This window comes from Myotis brandtii, unplaced genomic scaffold (genome assembly GCF_000412655.1).
Source record: "Myotis brandtii unplaced genomic scaffold, ASM41265v1 scaffold509, whole genome shotgun sequence".
Classification (NCBI taxonomy): domain Eukaryota; kingdom Metazoa; phylum Chordata; class Mammalia; order Chiroptera; family Vespertilionidae; genus Myotis; species Myotis brandtii.
In genome coordinates this window covers 524,052-543,057 of record NW_005369409.1, presented here as the reverse complement: position 1 = coordinate 543,057, position 19,006 = coordinate 524,052, and the positions used below count along the sequence as shown (strand labels likewise).

Sequence of the window (19,006 nt, the reverse complement as noted above, 5' to 3'; positions counted from 1 at the left end):
AGTGCTGCAGGAACTTTGGCCTGGAAGTGCGCGAGCACCTTGGAACTGATCCTGCGCGCACTTTGGGCTTCGGAGCCCTGGGCTGGGAGCAATCGCGCGAACGGGAATTTGTCTGCCTAGCACAGGCCCAAGGATCCCTTTTCTCGGGGCAGGAGGCAGCACCAAGCACCAGTGACTTGACTGTGTTTCTTATCACCTGCGCCTGAGATCCTGATTCCCTGTGCATTCATACTAAGAGCCAGTGAATCCAATTCCTGGTGCAAGGGCACACAGGGACCCTGATTCTCAAGGCGAAGTCGCGCAAAGCAACAGAGACTCTGATACTGGACTCTTGGGGAACTCTGACTCCTGGCGCATGCTAGGGGGCTCTGGTTTTCAACACGCTCCAGGGGGGTCTCTATTTCAGCACGGTGCAGGCAGGGTCCCTAATTCTAAGGGCACATACGAGGCCACATTGAGCGCTGGCAACACTGACTCAGAGCGAGCCTGGTTCCCACCAACCAACAACAACCACACATCTTAGTGTCAGAGCTCTTCAGTGACACTAAGGTGGTGGGAGGCTCCCACTGCACACGGCCCAGGCCCACGCAACCCGACCTTTGATCCATCGGGAGATAAGCAGAATGAAGAAACGACACAACACCCAGAGGAAAGACAATGAGGAATCACCAAGAAAGGAAATTAATGAAGTTGAAGCGTGCAACATGACAGAAAAAGAATTCAGAATAATGGTTGTACAATTCATTCACCGGATGGATGAGAAAATCAACAACCTATGCAAGAATCAGGAAGAAATGAAAAGTGATATAGCTACAATCAAAAACACCATGGAAAGTTTCAACAGCAGACTAGAAGAAGCAGAGGACCGAATTAGTGAGTTAGAAGATAAGGCAGAGAAACAAGCTCAATCTGAACAGCAACTGGAGAAAAAAATTAAAAAACAGGAGGAGAGCCTAAGGGAGCTTCGGGACAACATGAAACGAAGTAACATACGCATAATAGGGCTGCTAGAAGGACAAGAAGAGCAGCAAGGATTAGAAAATCTATTTGAAGAAATAATGACAGAAAACTTCCCAGATATGGGGAAGAAAAAAGTTACACAAGTACAGAGAGTCCCAGGCAAGATGAACCCAAAGAGATCCGCATCAAGAAACGTAATTACAATGGCAAACGTTAATAACAAAGAGAGAATCTTATGGGCTCGAAGAGAGAGACAGAGAGTTACCTACAAAGAAACCCCCATTACACTATAGATGATTTTTCAACAGAAACACATCAGGACAGAAGGGAATGGAATGAAGTATACAAAGTGTTGCAAAGCAAGTGACTAAATCCAAGAATACACTATGCAGCAAGGCTGTCATTCAAAATTGAAGGGGAAATCAGGAACTTCATAGACAAAAAAGGTCTAAGGGAGTTTATTCCTACCAAGTCAGCAATGCAAGGAATGCTAAAGGAACTGCTGTAAAAAGGAGAAACAGAAAGGCAAGAAGGAACACTGGCACAAAGAATAAAAATGACTACAAACAAATACCTATCAATAATAACTGTAAACATAAATGGATTACATACTCCAATCAAAAGACATAGAGTGGCTGAATGGATAAGAAAAAATGACCAATGCATGTGCTGTCTACAAGAGACCCACCTCAGAACAAGGGACTCACACAGACTGAAAGTGAAGGTCTGGAAAAATATCTTTCAGGCAAATGGAAATGGAAAAAAAAAACGGGTAGCAATACTTATATCCGACAAAATAGACCCTCAAAGTAAAGGCCATAACAAGAGATAAGGAAGGCCATTTCCATAATACTAAAGGGAGCAATTCAACAAGAAGATAGAACTCTTGTAAACATATATGCACCCAATACAGGAGCACCCAAATGCATAAAACAACTTGTGGAAGATATCAAGGGAGACATAGATAGCAATACAAATAGTAGGGGGGACTTTAATACCCCACTGACACCACTGGATAAATCCTCTAAACAAAAAATGAGTAAAGAAACAGCAATCCTAAATGACTCACTAGATCAGATGGACTTAATTGACATCTTCAGAATATTTCACCCCAAAGCTACAGAATATACATTCTTCTCCAGTGCACACGGGACATTTTCAAAGATAGACCACATATTAGGACACAGGCAAAGTCTCTTCAAATTCAAGAGGATAGTAATCGTAACAAGCATCTTCTCAGATCACAATGGCATACAATTACAAATCAACTACAATAAAAACAATGAAAAAAAATCAAACACTTGGAGGCAAAATAGCATGCTATTAAACAATGATTGGGTTATCAAAGAGATCAAAGAAGAAGTAAACAGCATCCTGGAAACAAATGACAATGAAAACAAAACAATCCAAAATCTATGGGACACAATGAAAGCAGTCTTGAGAGGGAAATTCATAGCTCTACAAGCCTACCTCAAAAAAAAGAAAAACTGGTAATAAATTATCTAACCTTGCAACTTAAAGAATTAGAAAGAGAGCAACAATAAAAGCCCACAGTATCCAGAAGGAAATAATAAAGATCAGAGCAGAAATAAACGACATAGAGACCAAAAAAACAATACAAAAGATCAATGAAACCAAGAGCTGGTTCTTTGAAAGGATAAACAAGATTGATGAATCTCTCGCCAGGCTCACCAAGAAACAAAGAGAGAGGACCCAAATAAAAAAAATCAGAAATGAAAGAGGTGGCCGAACCGGTTTGGCTCAGTGGATGGAGCGTCGGCCTGCGGACTGAAGGGTCCCAGGTTCGATTCCGGAAAAGGGCATGTATCTTGGTTGTGGGCACATCCCCACTGGGGGGCGTGCAGGAGGCAGCTGATTGATCTCTCTCATCCATGTTTCCAGCTCTCTATCCCTCTCCCTTCTTCTCTGTGGAAAATCAATAGGATATATTTGAAGAAAAAAAAAAGAAAGAAAGAAAGAAAGAGGTGAAGTACCAACTAATCCTACTGATATACAAAGGATTGTAAAAAAATACTACTCCAAAAAACTGGACAACCTTGATGGAATGGACACATTTCTAGAAAAATACAAGCTTCCAAAACTCAATCAGGAAGAATCAAGCAACCTGAATAGGCCGATAACTACTGATGAAATTGAAACAGTGATCAAAAAGCTTCCAGCAAACAAAAGCCCTGGAAAAGATGGTTTCACAGGGGAGTTTTACCAAACATTCAAAGAAGAACTAAAGCCAATCCTTCTCAGACTATTCCAAAACATTCAAGAGGTAGGTACACTTCCAAGCTCTTTCTATGAAGCCAGCATTACCCTAATCCCAAAACCAGATAGACACCACAAAGAAACAGAATTACAGGCCAATATCCCTGATGAATATAGATACTAAAATCCTCAACAAAATTCTAACAAATCGGATCCAGCATTACATTAGAAAAATTATACACCATGACCAAGTGGGATTTATTCCAGGGATACAAGGCTGGTACAATATCCGCAAATCAATAAACGTGATACATCACATAAACAAATTGAGATACAAAAATCACATAATCATATCGACTGATGCAGCGGGGAGATAGGGAAATGGTTTAGGTGCTCAGGTCTCAGCAGTTGTCATTACAACTGGACAGTCTCATAGTCTCTTCAGGGTGGCGCTGTTTGCGTTTCCCTTCTGTTTATCAGGAACTGTGAAATTGGCACTCCAGCCAGGAGGTTCCAGAAAAGAAACCATTTTTTCTCTTCCCCGAATTTATGACTATCACACTATGAGGCTGGATCCTGTTATAATCACTTAACTTCTAGACAGATCCATTTCACTTTGGGTTGACAGCTTATGACCCTTGGATAAATTTTAAAAAGCCCCCTTTTCCTAAATTTTAGGTTAATTATAAAATTTTTATTGTTTGCTAAATGTACATTTTTCTGACAGTTTATTTCACAGAGGAATTAAATGAGCATGTGGGCAGAAGCATTTGTAAAGTGATATATAAATGTAAAGCAGTGAATTTAGTCCCAAGACCTTGTTAAACCTAAACAAGTACATGTCCCTATTCCAGGAATTTGAGTTGCAACCACTTGAAAGTGACAGATTTAAATGTATTTACTTGACATGTATTTGTTGAGGGCCTGCTAGGCTGTGTTGGTGCTGGAGGTAGAATGGTGAACAAGCCTCACCTTCAAGTTTAAATCTGGTAGACAAATAATATTGTTTCTCGGAATGGATAAAGTATATGTGTGTTCAAGGTCATTTTAGAATTTCGTATTTTTACATGTCAAACAGCAAAATACTTTTCACATTGATTTAAGACTTTCCCAAGACATAATTGCATAAAATGTTTATTTTCCATAGTAGAAAAGTCTAAAAGTCTATAATAATAAAGTTTATAATAATAAAGGACTTAAAAAAAACACCAGGAGGATTATTTTTATTCAAAACTCCTGAAAAAAGGAAGAAAGGCAAAAGATAGAAATATCAGAATTGAACTTTAACTAGTTTATTCTTATAAACAGAGTTAAGAATTTCAACAACATAATAAAAATAAACAAAAGAACTTGATCAAATTAGTCTTCTAACACAAAATTCTAAAATGAATTAAGAATAAAAGGGGACATTTGAGACCTCCTCTGAAGTACAGGGTTATTCTTTATTTCCATTGGTCTGTCATGTTAGACTTTAAATATGTTATATGGTAGTTTGAAAAATTATTTGGAAAATTAAATTGTCATCCTAGATACTGGATCTATTTTCTTTTCCTGATGTCCTATGTGTACCCAGTTTAATGTGTTTTTCCTCATTAGTTTCTATGAATATGAAAGTTATGGTAAAGAGAAATTTTAAATATTTTTTCTACCCAGGTCACGTGTATTTTTAAATGTTAGTGTATATTTTAAAAAATGTACTTTACACGTATAAGTAAATTTGTTTTCAAAATTTGTGTATTCAGAAATGCTTGATTCCATTTAAGAGATTTTGAGTGGCAGTATTTGTTCTGAATTTGGCTGTAAGAACTGTAGGATCAGAATTATGATTTCTGGCTGATTTCTGTCCTTGTCTGTTTAAAAGGTGTTACCTCATGCCCTAACCAGTTTGGCTCAGTGGATAGAGCGTCGGCCTGCGGACTGAAGGGTCCCAGGTTCGATTCCGGCCAAGGGCATGTACCTTGGTTGCGGGCACATCCCCAGTATGGGGTGTGCAGGAGGCAGCTGATGGATGTTTCTCTCTCGTCGATGTTTCTAACTCTCTATCCCTCTACCTTCCTCTCTGTAAAAAATCAATAAAATATAATTTTTAAAAATAAATAAATAAAAGGTGTTACCTCATGAAGGTGAAATGATATGAAGATGCTTAAACATGTCCATAATTTTCATGATTGTTACATAATATGCCTAGACTATAATTTTAATTCTCTTTCTCTGTAGTTCAGTGGTCCTCAACCTTCTGGCCCTTTAAATACAGTTTCTCATGTTGTGACCCAACCATAAAATTATTTTTGTTGCTACTTCATAACTGTAATGTTGCTACTGTTATAAATCATAATGTAAATATCTGATATATGCAGGTTGGTCTTAGGCGACCCCTGTGAAAGGGTCGTTCGACCGCCAACGGGGTTGCAACCCACAGGTTGAGAACTGCTGCTGCAGTTAAATACAGCACAGTTTAAATAAGGAAAAGTGAATTAATGATACAATATCTTTAAAAAAAAAAATCCTCAACAAAATTCTAGGAAATTGGATCCAGCATTACATTAGAATGATCTTACACCATGACCAAGTGGGATTTATTCCAGGGATGCAAGGATGGTACAATATCTGCAAATCAATAAACATAATATATCACATAAAAAAAGTGAGAAATAAAAATCACATTGCCATATCAATTGATGCAGAGAAGCATTTGACAAAATCCAACACCCTTTCTTGATAAAACCCTCAGCAAGGTGGGAATAGAAGGACCACACCTCAACATAATAAAAGCCTTATATGACAAACCTACAGCCAACATCATATTCAATAGGAAAAAACTAAACTCATTGCCCCTAAGAACAGGAACAAGATAAGGTGGCCCACTCTCATCACTCCTGTTCAACATAGTACTGGAAGTGCTAGCTATAGTGATCAGACAAGAAGAAGAAATAAAAGGCATCCAAATTAGAAAAGAAAAAATAAAACTGTCCTTATTCGCAGATGACATGATACTGTACATAGAAAACCCTAAAGACTCCATCAAAAAACTATTAGACTTAATAAATGAATTCAGCAAGGTAGCACAATACAAAATTAACACCCAGAAATCTATGGCTTTTTTATACACCAATAATGAACTTACAAAAAGAGAAATTTAAAAAGCAATCCCACTTACCATTGCAACAAAAAAATTAACATACCTATGAATAAACTTAACTAAGGAGGTAAAAGACCTGTACTCAGAAAACTACAGGATGTTGAAAAAAGAGATAGAGGGAGATATAAACAAATGGAAGAATATACCATGTTCATGGATTGGAAGAATCAATATCATTAAAATGTCCATATTACTCAAAACATTCTATAGATTCAATGCACTCCCCATTAAAATACCAACTGCATATTTCACAAACCTAGAACAAACTCTCCAAAAATTCATCTGGAATAAATAAAGACCCAGAATAGCTGCAACAATCCTGAGAAAGAACAAAGTAGGAAGATCTCAATACCAGATATCAAGCTATACTACAAAGCCACTGTTCACAAAACTGCCTGGTACTGGCACAAAAATGAAACTAGACCACCAACTTACACCATACACAAATATAAACTCAAAATGGATGAAGGACTTAAACATAAGATGGGAAACCATACAAAACTTAGAGCAAACCACAGGCAGCAAAATATCAGACATTTGTCGTAGCAGTATCTTTACCAATAGAGCTGCTACCACAATAGAAATTAAGGAGAAAATTAAAAAAATAGGACTACATCAAAATAAAAATCTTCTGCACAGCAAAAGAAACCATCAACAAAACTACGAGAAAACCCACTGCATGGGAGAACATATTTGCCCATATTATCTCTAATAAGGGTATAATCTCCAAATTTTACAGGGAACTCATACAACTTAACAAAAGGAAGATAACCAACCCTATCCAAAAATGGGCAAAGAACTTACATAGACACTTTCCAAAAGAGGACATACAGAAAACCAAGAGACATATGAAAACATGCTCAAAGTCACTAATCATCCGAGAAATGCAAATCAAAACAACAATGAGGTACCATCTCACACCTGCCAGAATGGCTATCATCAACAAATCACCAAAGACAAGTGCTGGAGAGGATGTGGAGAAAAAGGAACACTTCTGCACTGCTGGTGGGAATACAGATTGGTACGAATGCAGACTGGTGCAGCCACTGTGGAGAACAGTATGGAGTTTCCGCAAAAAACTAAAAATGGAACTCCCATTTGACCCAGTGATCCCACTCCTAGGAATATATCCCAAGAAATCAGAAACACCAATCAGAAAATATATATGCACCCCTATGTTCATAGCAGCACAATTTTCAATAGCAAAGATTTAGAATCAGCCTAAGTGCCCATCAGCAGGTAAATGGATTAAAAAACTGTAGTACATCTACACAATGGAATACTATTGTGCTGTAAAAAAGAAGGAACTCTTACCATTTGCAACAGCATGGATGGGTCCAAAGAGTATTATGCTAAGTGAAATAAGCCAATGAGAGAAAGATAAATGCCACATGATCTCACTTATTTGTGGAATATAGTGAACAATATAAACCAATGAACAAAAATAGATCCAGAGACAGAGAAGCATCGAACTGTGACACCTCAGAGGGAAGGCAGGAGAATGGGTTGTGGGGTAAGAGATCAACTGAAGGACTTGTATGCATGCATATAAGCATTACCAATGGACACAGTCACTAGAGGGTGAGGGCATGTGCTGGGGGTGCGTGTGGCCAGAAAGAGGTCAATGGAGGAAGAAAAATAATATTGTAATAGCTATGTACAGGCCAGTGGGGAGGTACTTAAAATATTAGGAGGACTACTCTGTAAAGTAGTATATGATTGTCTAACCACTATGTTGTGCATTTGAAACTAATACAGAATAATATTTAATGTGAACTATAATGGAAAAAAAGATGGAAAATTGTATGTTTTTCATAAAAAAAGAATAGATGAGCCTACAATATATCTATCTTTAGGAGGAAGAAGAAGGTGGGCATCAGGGATGCTGCTAACTCAGGGGTTAGCAATAAATACCCTTTGGTCCTCAAAAAAATGTTTTCAGGAATAAAAATATCATAAAATTACTATGGAATTCCTCATCTTAAAAATCTGTATTAACATATTTTTAACCTCTGTGATTCAAACTTAGTATCTTGATATGAACATTTCTATAAAAAAATGACTAAGATGCCCTGGTTGGGTGGTTCCCTTGGTTGGAGCATCATCACATACAACAAAAAAGGTTTCAAGTTCAACTCCTTGTAAGGGCACATACCTAGGTTGTGGGTTTGATCCACAGTCGAAGCGGGTACGGGAGGCAATCCACCAAAAACTAGCATTGATGTCTCTATCTTGCTCTCCCCTCCTTCCCTCCCTCCCCCAATCCCTTCCTCCCTCCAAATTTTTAAAATAAAAATAATAAATAAATAAATATAAAAACATACTCTTAGGTGAGGATCATTTTTAACTTTTTAATAAAAATTTAAAGAGCCTGGCTGGTGTGGCTCAGTTGGTTGGATATCATCTCATGCACCACACAGTATCGGCCTGTAGACTAAAGGGTCCTGCACTTGATTCAAGTCAAGGGCATGTATCTCGGTTGCAGGTTTCATCCCTGGCCCTGGTGAAAGCACATGCAGGAGGCAACTAATAGATGTGTCTATCTCATATTGATGTTTCTCTCTCTGCCTCTCCCCCTCCCTTTCATTCTCTCTAAAAAATCAATGGAGCCCTAACCGGTTTGGCTCAGCGGATAGAGCATCGGCTTGCGGACTGAAGGGTCCCAGGTTCGATTCCAGTCAAGGGCATGTACCTGGGTTGCGGGCACATTCCCAGTAGGGGGCATGCAAGAGGCAACTGAATTGACGTTTCTCTCTCATCGATGTTTCTAACTCTGTATCCCTCTCCCATTCCCTTCCTCTCTGTAAAAAATCAATAAAATATATTTTTTAAAAATCAATGGAAAACTATCCTCAGTGAGGATTAACAAATAAATAAATAAATAAATAAATAAATTATCCAACCACACTGAAAGAGAAATTATGAGAAAAACTATAGAGTATTACTATACCCAGTTAAGCATTTTTCAATTATAAAATAAATATATGTATGTGTGTAGCAGGGGAGAATATCCATATAAAAAATCTCAGCTTTTAATAAAAATTCAGGTTAAAAAAAAGGAATGCTTATTTAGAAAAATACCTAGCAATATGATTTTTCTCTTAAAAGCTCAGTTTTAAATATGCGTCACACCATGTAAAAATACAAATTAAGAATATTCCAAAAATAATTCTTTTTACAGGAGGAATGGATTCTTCAATGATCATTTTAGTATGCAACCTCTAAAGACAAAGCTTGGTTTAATGATCCACAACACTAACAATGGGGAGAAACCAAGATGGCGGCATAGGTAATCAACTGAAATTGCTGCCTCGCACAACCACTTCAAAACTACAACTAAAAGACAAAACAGACACAACACTAACAATGTTAAACATGAACACAGTACCATCTTATCGCTGGGACTAATTGACAGTAAAATATAGAACATTCTTAAAAATTTTTTTGGTCAAAATATTTCTATTAAAATTTAAAACATTAAGGAATCATAATGCATTTTCAATACCAGGCTAATTGTAGAACTGTAACAATAATAAAAAATTATGTGAATAAATGTCTTTTTTTTTTAATAAATGTCTTTTCAATGAAAGAACCAATTTAAAACACAATTAAAAGGGATTCAAAAGACAACACTAAAATAATGGTACATTTGCCCGGCCAGTGTGACTCAGTGGATGAACATCAACGTATGAAGCAGGAGGTCAAGTTCAATTCCTGGTCAGAGCACATGCCTGGGTTGTGGACTCGATCCCCAGTAGGGGGCGTGCACGAGGCAGCCAATCAAAGATTCTCATCATTGATGTTTCTATCTCTCTCCCAATCCCTTCTTCTCTGAAATCAATAAAAATTTAAAAATAAAAACGAATATGGTACATTCAAATAACTGACTATAACAGTACATGTATAATTTAAATAATCTGACAAACTGGTATTATTATTCCCCCTTTCAAAAAGTACATAAATCTTAATCTATAAAATATAAAGTAAATTCTCAGTTATAGAAAATTCAAAAGATAAAGGTAGTATACTACTTATATTTTTTAAAGGCTCGACCAAAAAAGTAATGAAAGTTAAACTGCCAATCAATCCATAATATTTTTTCATTGTTTATTAAATATATGCAATTATACAGAAATAATTTACAAGTTAGAGCTATCAAATCTGAATGATGCCATCTAATTGTAGGCTAAATAGAAACTTATTTATTCATACCCACTAACATGTTCAGGACATGGCTAAGTCTTTTATATTGACCTCAAAAGCTATCACTGCTTTAAAATAGAGAAGTTAAATAAGAGTGAAATCTGTTATAAAACTTTCACATAACTATTTAAGTACATAGGTTATATCTAAGTATATGTTATATAAAATAAATGTTTTGGGAATTATAAAGTATTTACTTCCTCAATTTCAGAAATATCAAAATATCTTTGGCTATAAACTAGCCTGCATTATCTCAATTCCAGCAAATTCTTTCAAGTGTCATAAAAAGATGCATTATAATTAAAATCAAATGCTTGAACAAGAAAAAAGTTTTACAGCCCGGCCAGCAGGGCTCAATGGTTGAGTGTCGACCTATGAACCAGGAGATCACGTTTAATTCAAGGTCAGAGCACATGCCCAGGTTGTGGGGTCATTCCCAGTGTGGGTCATGCAGGAGGCATCTGATCAATGATTCTCTCTCATCAATGATGTTTCTATCTCTCTCTCCCTCTCCCTTCCTCTCTGAAATAAACAAATATTTTTTAAAAACTTATTATAATTAATAAATTTCTGCAACACCAAAAAGTATGTTATATTTTTTGCATATCTGACAAAAAAATCGGTATGATTCTGATTCATTTACACTGGAAGGCTATTGTTGTGTTGCCTGGTGTCATTTTTTTGATTTGACAATCAAAAGGAAAAGAGGTCAATACTCCTGACTTAGTCAGGTATTGCATGTTTTAAAAATTCTTGCAGCACACCAGCATGCCACAGCACACTGTTGGAAAATCATTGGGTATGTGTATATTATAAAAGCACATTAAACTAAGTATAATGAAAAATATGCTCAAGATAAAAAATGAATTCTTCTCAAAATACTCTAAAGGGTTATATTTTGTATTTTTTAACCACAACATAAGATGGAATTATATATACCTTCAATAAAATACTTGCCAGTTACAGAGAGATGTAATAAAGTACTTAAAAGATGAAAGTGATGTTTATATTTTGACAAGCTCTAACACAAATAAAAAATTATCATACCTTAATGATACTCTCAATTGGTGGCTAGATATGAAATTAAGGTTCATCACTCACATTAAAATTATAGCATGTTTTAGAAAAGAAACCAAGATGGCGGCATAGGTAAACACCGGAGTTTGCTGCCTCGCACAACCACTTCAAAAATACAACTAAAAGACGGAATGGACCTCACCCAGAACCACAGGAATGCTGGCTGAGTGGAAATTCTACAACTAGAAGGAAAGAGAAAAGCATACCGAGACTCAGAGGAGGTGTGGTGCGGAAGTAAAATACTAAGGTACAGAGGCGCACGCGGAGCGGGCTGGAGGCTGAGGGCGTGGTTGTCTTTTTCAATAGGGAGGGAGTCTCAGGCTCTGAGTTCCAGTTCCAGGCGAGTCTCTGGGGACTTAGACTCATACGGGAGAAGTGGGACTGTCTGGCATCGGTCGGAACGCTCGGAATTCGAGGGCAGCTTTCTCTCGGAGGTACTTGCAGTAATTGCTGGGACACTGAGAAGCAGGGCATCTGAAGGCAGGACTGAGAGCAGCCATAACTGCTCGCTCCGCCGGCCCTGTTGATCCCCTGGGACCCGCCCCGCCCAAGCCTTGCACAGAGGCGTTTGCTGGATAGCCTCAGGAAGAGGCTAGATTAGCACCTCCCTAGAGCTCCAGAACAGAAGTTCTCCCACTGCAGACACACCTAATTCTCACAGCCAACTGGCCTGGAGGTCAATCCCTCCCAGTGTTACTTACAACAATCAAGGCTTAACTACGGCAAGACTGTGCACAAAGTCCACAAATTAACCTCTCTGTGCCTCACCTGTAAAGTGGGTGGTGTGAAGATGAATGAACAAGTGAAGGGCCTGGCATGTAGTTTCATTCAAGGTTCCTCATTGCTTTCTGCTAATGATGCAACCCCTGCTGCATAAATCTCTGTAAGCTGCCTTCTGGCCAGAAGGACCAGCGCAGATAAATATTTCTAAGGGGGTAGTAGGCTCTGGTTTCTCTCATGTATTCATTCATTCATTTGTTCAACAGATATTTATTTAGGCATTGCTTTGTGGTTAGGTGATAGATGTACTGTATTTTCACTTTGATAGATATTGCAGAATAATGGAAGCTATTGAAAATGAGACACACAATTGCAAAGCACTATGAAAAGATCTATTACAATAAAAATCCAGAATACCATAGCTGGTTTGGCTCAGTGGATAGAGCATCAGCCTGCAAACTGAAGGGTCCCAGGTTCAATTCTGGCCAAGGGCACATGCCTGGGTTGCAGGCTCGATCCCCAGTATGGGGCATGCAGGAGGCAGCCGATAGATGATTCTCTCTCATCATTGATGTTTCTATCTCTCTCTTCCTCTCTGAAATCAATTATATATATATATAGAAAAAATCCAGAACGTATTGAAGGACCTAAGTAGATCTGGGATACAAGGCTGGTGGTAGAGGGGTGTGGAAAAGCTTCTTGGAAGAAGCAGTGGCTAATCATGCCCACACTGAGACCTGAAGGATGAGAAGAGCTTGCGGAGGGGTCAGGAGCAGGAGCTGTATGCTCAGTAGCCTGGAGGTGGGAGGGAATGGACAGTCTGGGAAATGGGATTCCAGTGGAGCTGGAACAGGAAGGGAAGAGGGAGAGGTAAGTGTGGAGAAGAGAAAGCCTCCTAACCACTGGCCTCTTGGGGCTGTGGAGCCCTTGTTAGTGTTACTGAAGAATTGAACGTTGTTTTATTTAATTTAAAATAAGCTAAATTTTAAAACTGAAGCAGCATAAACACATGAAACACAGCTATAGTTTTAGTAGTCTACATTTCACATTTCTAACACCCTTGAAAATTGAAATGTACTGTTAGTGTAAATATACTACACATTTCAAAGGCTTAGTATGAATAAGAATGTAAATAGTTCAATAATAAGTTTTTATGTTGGTTATATGTCAAAATGATAATAGTTTGGATTTGTAGAGTTAAATAGGATATATTTTAAAAATTAATTTTACCCTGGGGACTCTTCCCCTCCCCACAGGGGAGTCTGTACTTGTTCTTCAATAACAATAAAGATTTAATAATAAAATAAAATAAAATAAATAAAAAAATTATAGCATGTTTTAAACATTCTTAGCCTTTCAATAACATTTGAGGCCTCATGTTTTGCAGGAAAACAAATAGTAGCATAAATAAGTGAAAAGGAATTAAAGAATTTTAAAATAATACATTTTTAAATGCTTTCATAATCTCTCTGTGATCATGTACTACATAAATCCCTGATGAATTCAATATATGTCCTTACCATCCCATTCTGGACCCCACACCTATCCCATAAAATAATTGGTTATATAATAAAAAAAAATAGCCCTAGCTGGTTTGGCTCAGTGGATAAGAGTGTCTGCCTGCAGACCAAAGGGTCCCAAGTTCGATTCCAGTCAAGGGCACATATCTTGGTTGCAGGCTCCTCCCGGCCCGGACCCTGGTCAGGCCATGTGCAGGAGGCAACCAATTGATGTGTTTCTCTCACATTGATGTTTCTCTCTGTCTTTCCCTCTCTCTTCTACTCTCCCTAAAAATCATTGGAAAAATAACCTCAGTTGAGGATTAACAAAAAATGATAAGTAGCAAGCAGCATCTGTCTTTGTATACATCTATTCAAAGTGCAAAATAAAACAGTTCATTTACCCTAATAACAATGTTTTCCTGCTAATTAGGAGAATGCTGATCTTTGAAACAGAAAAAACTATCAGCATCAGCAAGATATAAAACAAAGCTAGAATAACAGCTATCCTTAGAAAATTATGACACAAAAATTACATATATATTTTCATGTTTTCTTAAATTACAGCTTACTATTCAGAATAAATGGATGGTTAATATAGTGTTCTTTAATAAAACCTATCAAGTCTATCAGCTTTTAGAGACTTAGAATTAGTCAGAGAAAGCTTCATCCAACATTTTCATTTTAGAGATCAGAAAATTTTGGCAAAGAGTAGTTAAGTCACTTGACCAACATTACAGAGACAGTTGTTATAAAAATAAGAATTAGAAGTCAGATATTCTTATTCCTATTATTTCAAAATTCCATCCACTTCACCACACTTGGCTGAACATTATGAATGTGGGGTATACTGTAGTGCAGGGAAAGGTTTAAAAGACATGTAAAAACTTTATGGTATATTCTTTAATATTATGTTGTTGTTTTTTATTCTCCATTGCTGGGATATGAGCGTGCCTTTGCATGTTTCTCTTCTCCCAGCCATCCTTAGTTAATAATATCTGTACAGGCTATACTGTTCACATTTACACTTATTGTTTAAGTCTTATTAAAGTTAATAGTATCATACTATTTCTATTTTATTTGAAAAATAGTTAAAATCTGTATCAGTCTGGACACTTTGTAAATTAATACTAATTTTACAAGTAATTTCTTAATCTTAAATATCTGAGTAATGTCCCTTTTTTTTTTTTTTTACTTTGAACAGAATTTAATAAATAGGACTACCATAATGGATAGCAATTAAAAACAATACTCAGCCCTGACCAGTGTGGTTCAGGGTCAAGAGTTCGATTCCAGATCAAGGGCAGGTACCTGGGTTGCAGGTTGGATCCCAGGCTCCCTGTAAGGGTGTGCACAGGAGGCAACCAATGTGTCTCTTTCACATTGATGTTTTTCTCTCTCTATCTGTCTCCCTCTCTCCTTCTCCCTCCCTCCTTCCATCCTTACCTTCTACTCTTTTTAAAAATCAATGGAAAAAATACCCTCACTTGAGGATTTTTTAAAAATCAAACATTAAGGAGAAAGATGTCTGTTGTCACCAATTTGAGATAATTCACTTTCATCAATAAAATAATCTGTAAGAATTCAAAAATTAGCAGTTTACATAAAAATATAAAATTGACAGTGCTATACATATTTATATCACACCCTCTGCTAGGTGTGTCAATATTTATATTTACTTTCTCTTAAAGTTTCTGAGTTTTAGCCTATTTTCTGGCCTTTCTTTCAAACTTGAGGAAAGACCGTGAGCAGAGTCTTTCCAATGCACTCCTGGTTTTTACAACCAGCTTTAGGTTCTGTTGCTGCTGTTTGTGCCCACGTCTAGGGTGTGTTATAATCTTTTTAAAGTCCTTACAGATAGAACCATACCTATTCTCAGGATCATTGTCATCATCATCATCATCCACTGTGACAGGCACTGATTTAGATAAGTCTTCATCTCCTTGAAGGAAAAAAAGCATACTCAAAATTAGCTTTATGTTATCTACATAAGTAAAACCATGTAAAATAAAACAGAAAGCCTAAAACTTTAATAACAACTAGTTGGTTCTAAACTGTATTCTGGGGTCCAAAACATGATTTAAAAGAATTTATAAGAAAGCACATGGATAATTTAAAAAGTGCCAGTAGTAAATTGATAAATAAGTTGGATCTTATGTATTTCAAAGTTCCTTTCCAGAGCACAAGGGTTTACTGCGCATCCTTCAGGTAGCATGTCTTTATCATTTACCATCACATTAGCATAAGTTTCTTACTAAATAAGCTATGTTCATAGTGATCCATTTTAAGTTTAAAGCTAACATATGTATAATTTTTTTCTGTATTACTGAAGAATAGCAAAATTGCTATCAATATTTTGGTGGTACCAAATAATTTCAAATATTTTTGAATTTGTATAATATTAATGAGTAGAAATATACAGACACATTCAAGTACAGTAAAACTTATGTCCTTATAAAGAGCTACTCTTCTATCCTTTGATTAAAACTCTAAAGACATTAACATTTGGCATTTCATTATATGTAAAATGTGCCTCAAACACAAACTTAAATATTAAACTCTCATTAATACTATATATGCTGAAGTAATTAGGAAAAAGTATGCTGATGTTTATTATTTCTTTTGAAATGCATCCAAAATTTCAAGAGCATTGCATTGAATGAAAAAAAGCCAATCTCAAAAGGTTACATGCTTCATGATTCGTCTCAAAATAACAAACACAAAAATCAGATAAGTTGGTAGGAGTTAATACGGGGGGGATAAAGAAGGAAGCTGTGCCTAAGGTGCAACACAAGGAAAACTTGTAGTAATGGGACAGTTCAATATCTTGGTTGTAATTTACAAAGCTACACATGATACAATCTCATAGAACTATATTTATACATACATGCATACATACATACACAAAAGAATAAATGCATGTAAAACTGGTGAATCTAAATAAATCTTTCATTTCCTGGTTTTGACATTGTACTACAGTTATGCAAGATGTTACCAGTAGGAGAACAGTAGAATATCAAAAATCTCCCTGTACATTTTTTTGGTTGCAAATTCCTGTGAATTTATAATTATTTCAAAATAAACAGTTAAAAGGGCACACAAAAGTTAGTTACATTGATGGATAGAAGAATATATAAATAAATATCTTGAAAAACAGTACTCTTTACATATGCAAATACAGTACAATATTAACAAAAGAAACTTTTCTACATATTAAAATTTTTTCATAACATATTTGAAAAAAATGTTGGAGAGAAAAAAATCCACAAAGAATGCAGACAGCTACATGTTCATGATAGAAATACAGAAAGGCAAAATTAAATACAGAAAAGCAAAAATAAATCTCACAATATCCTAGCAAACTCAGAATACCTCATTCAAGCAGACCAATCTTCAAATGAATTATCACTAGTAATACTACTGTCATTCTTCTTTACTATAAATTTGACCCATTCCTTAAACTAGTGTTTAAATGCTATCTGTTTACCTCCAATAGTTAGATTAAGTAGCTCACTTGCTAATTATCACACAGCCCCATTTTACTTTTATATCTTTTTCTGATATTTTTTAATGATTTATCTATGTCTGTCTTGCTCATTAAACTGCAATCTCCTAGCACTGTGTTCTTAATCTTGGTTACTTATGCCATTCCAAAGCCCCAATTTCTTTTTTTCTTTTTATAATGAATCTTTATTTCTGTAAAAAGAATCTGAGTTTCTAAAAGGCAGTACAGATATGCTAGGAGATAATACATGCTTTTCATATCCTCAGTATGAAATATATGGTATATCTGTATACACATTATTGCCTTCATAAATGAAAACAATAATCAGTAACACTGATTTACAGCAAATTAAATTGTATAAAGTAGAGTTCAGTTTACAAAGAAGTATTTCTACTCCCCTCTACAAGCCCCAATTTCTACGAAAATGTTGTACCATGTAATAGGACCCCCAACTACTGCTGAATAAATTAGAATCCTCTAAATTCTTGAGAGCAGGTGAGGCTTTTTAAGAGTTCATAAAAATTGTCGCCTAAATTAACTTGGACATAGTAGGGGAACAAATAAATACAGCTTGCTTATATATGCATGCAAGCAAATTCTTAAAGAATGCCACTTTAAAAAAATAAAAAGAAAAAATAAAATAAATAAAACATTAAAAAAAATAAAAACAATGCCACTTTTATCATTGGCTTATATCCAAACTTATCTTGAAAAACAGTACTTTTTACATAGTGCTTGTATTAAATACCCTTCAGATTCTTTTCAGCTTAAGTATTTCTTTGACAAAGTCCATTTTTTAGATTTGTTAACTCCCTAGCAAATTTACCTTCTTTTTTCATCTAAAGTAATCAGTTCCAAAAATATCCAGGGTAAACAAAATCTGAACAAGGCTTGAGACCGAATAGTTGAGAGACTGGCATCTGCTGAAATTCTGAATTCTTAAGGCTTCTCTGGATATACATATGAGAAAGGATTCACCTCCCCATCAGGACACTGGTCCTTCAGAATAAAGTTACATAAGTCCAAACAGAACACAATGATCTAGACTAGGGCTGGGTTAAGAAATTATTGGGAAATGCCTCCTTTGAGTATTTGCCATATGTTGCTACCTCTTCTTAAGATCTGATGAACACATATTGCATATTACATTAGGTATTAATAGTTCCAAATATGAAAGATATATCCTAGATGTCCTCATATGTGTCATATATAATTAGATTTGGGGAAATGAAAGTCAATATTTGAAATCAAACATATTGATTTTGCTAGGGAAGCTGTTTAATCATGAAAACCAGTTTTCCAAAGTTTAAGATTAGTTCAATAGCCTAAATTTGCTAATGAGAATACTCCATGTAACTACAACTTATTATTCTTATACTCTAATCCTTAATAAGAGTTTCTTTAAGTAGCCTGATAACAAAAACATTGATTTGGGAGGAAAACCAAGATGGTGGCATAGGTAAACACCTGAAATTGCTGCCTCACACAACCACTTCAAAAATACAACTAAAAGACAAAACGGACATCATCCAGAACCACAGGAAGGCTGGCTGAGTGGAAATTCTACAACTAGAAGGAAAGAGAAAAGCACACTGAGACTCAGAGGAGGTGCGGAAGTAAAGTGCAGAGGTACGGAGGTGCACGTGGAAAGGGCTGGCAACTGAGGACACGGTTGTCTTTTTCAAT

General features: G+C 36.2%; 1 protein-coding gene across 7 annotated transcripts in view; it reads right to left on the bottom strand.

Annotated features, from left to right (window-relative positions):
• Positions 1-19,006, bottom strand: part of ATRX (alpha thalassemia/mental retardation syndrome X-linked) — a 304,287-nt gene that overhangs the window by 188,045 nt on the left and 97,236 nt on the right. For all 7 annotated transcript variants that reach the window (XM_005877140.2, XM_005877143.2, XM_014548452.1 and 4 more), the window contains one exon: positions 15,685-15,757. In XM_005877140.2, coding sequence (XP_005877202.1) covers positions 15,685-15,757 — 73 coding nt within the window. The remainder of the gene's footprint in view (positions 1-15,684; positions 15,758-19,006) is intronic.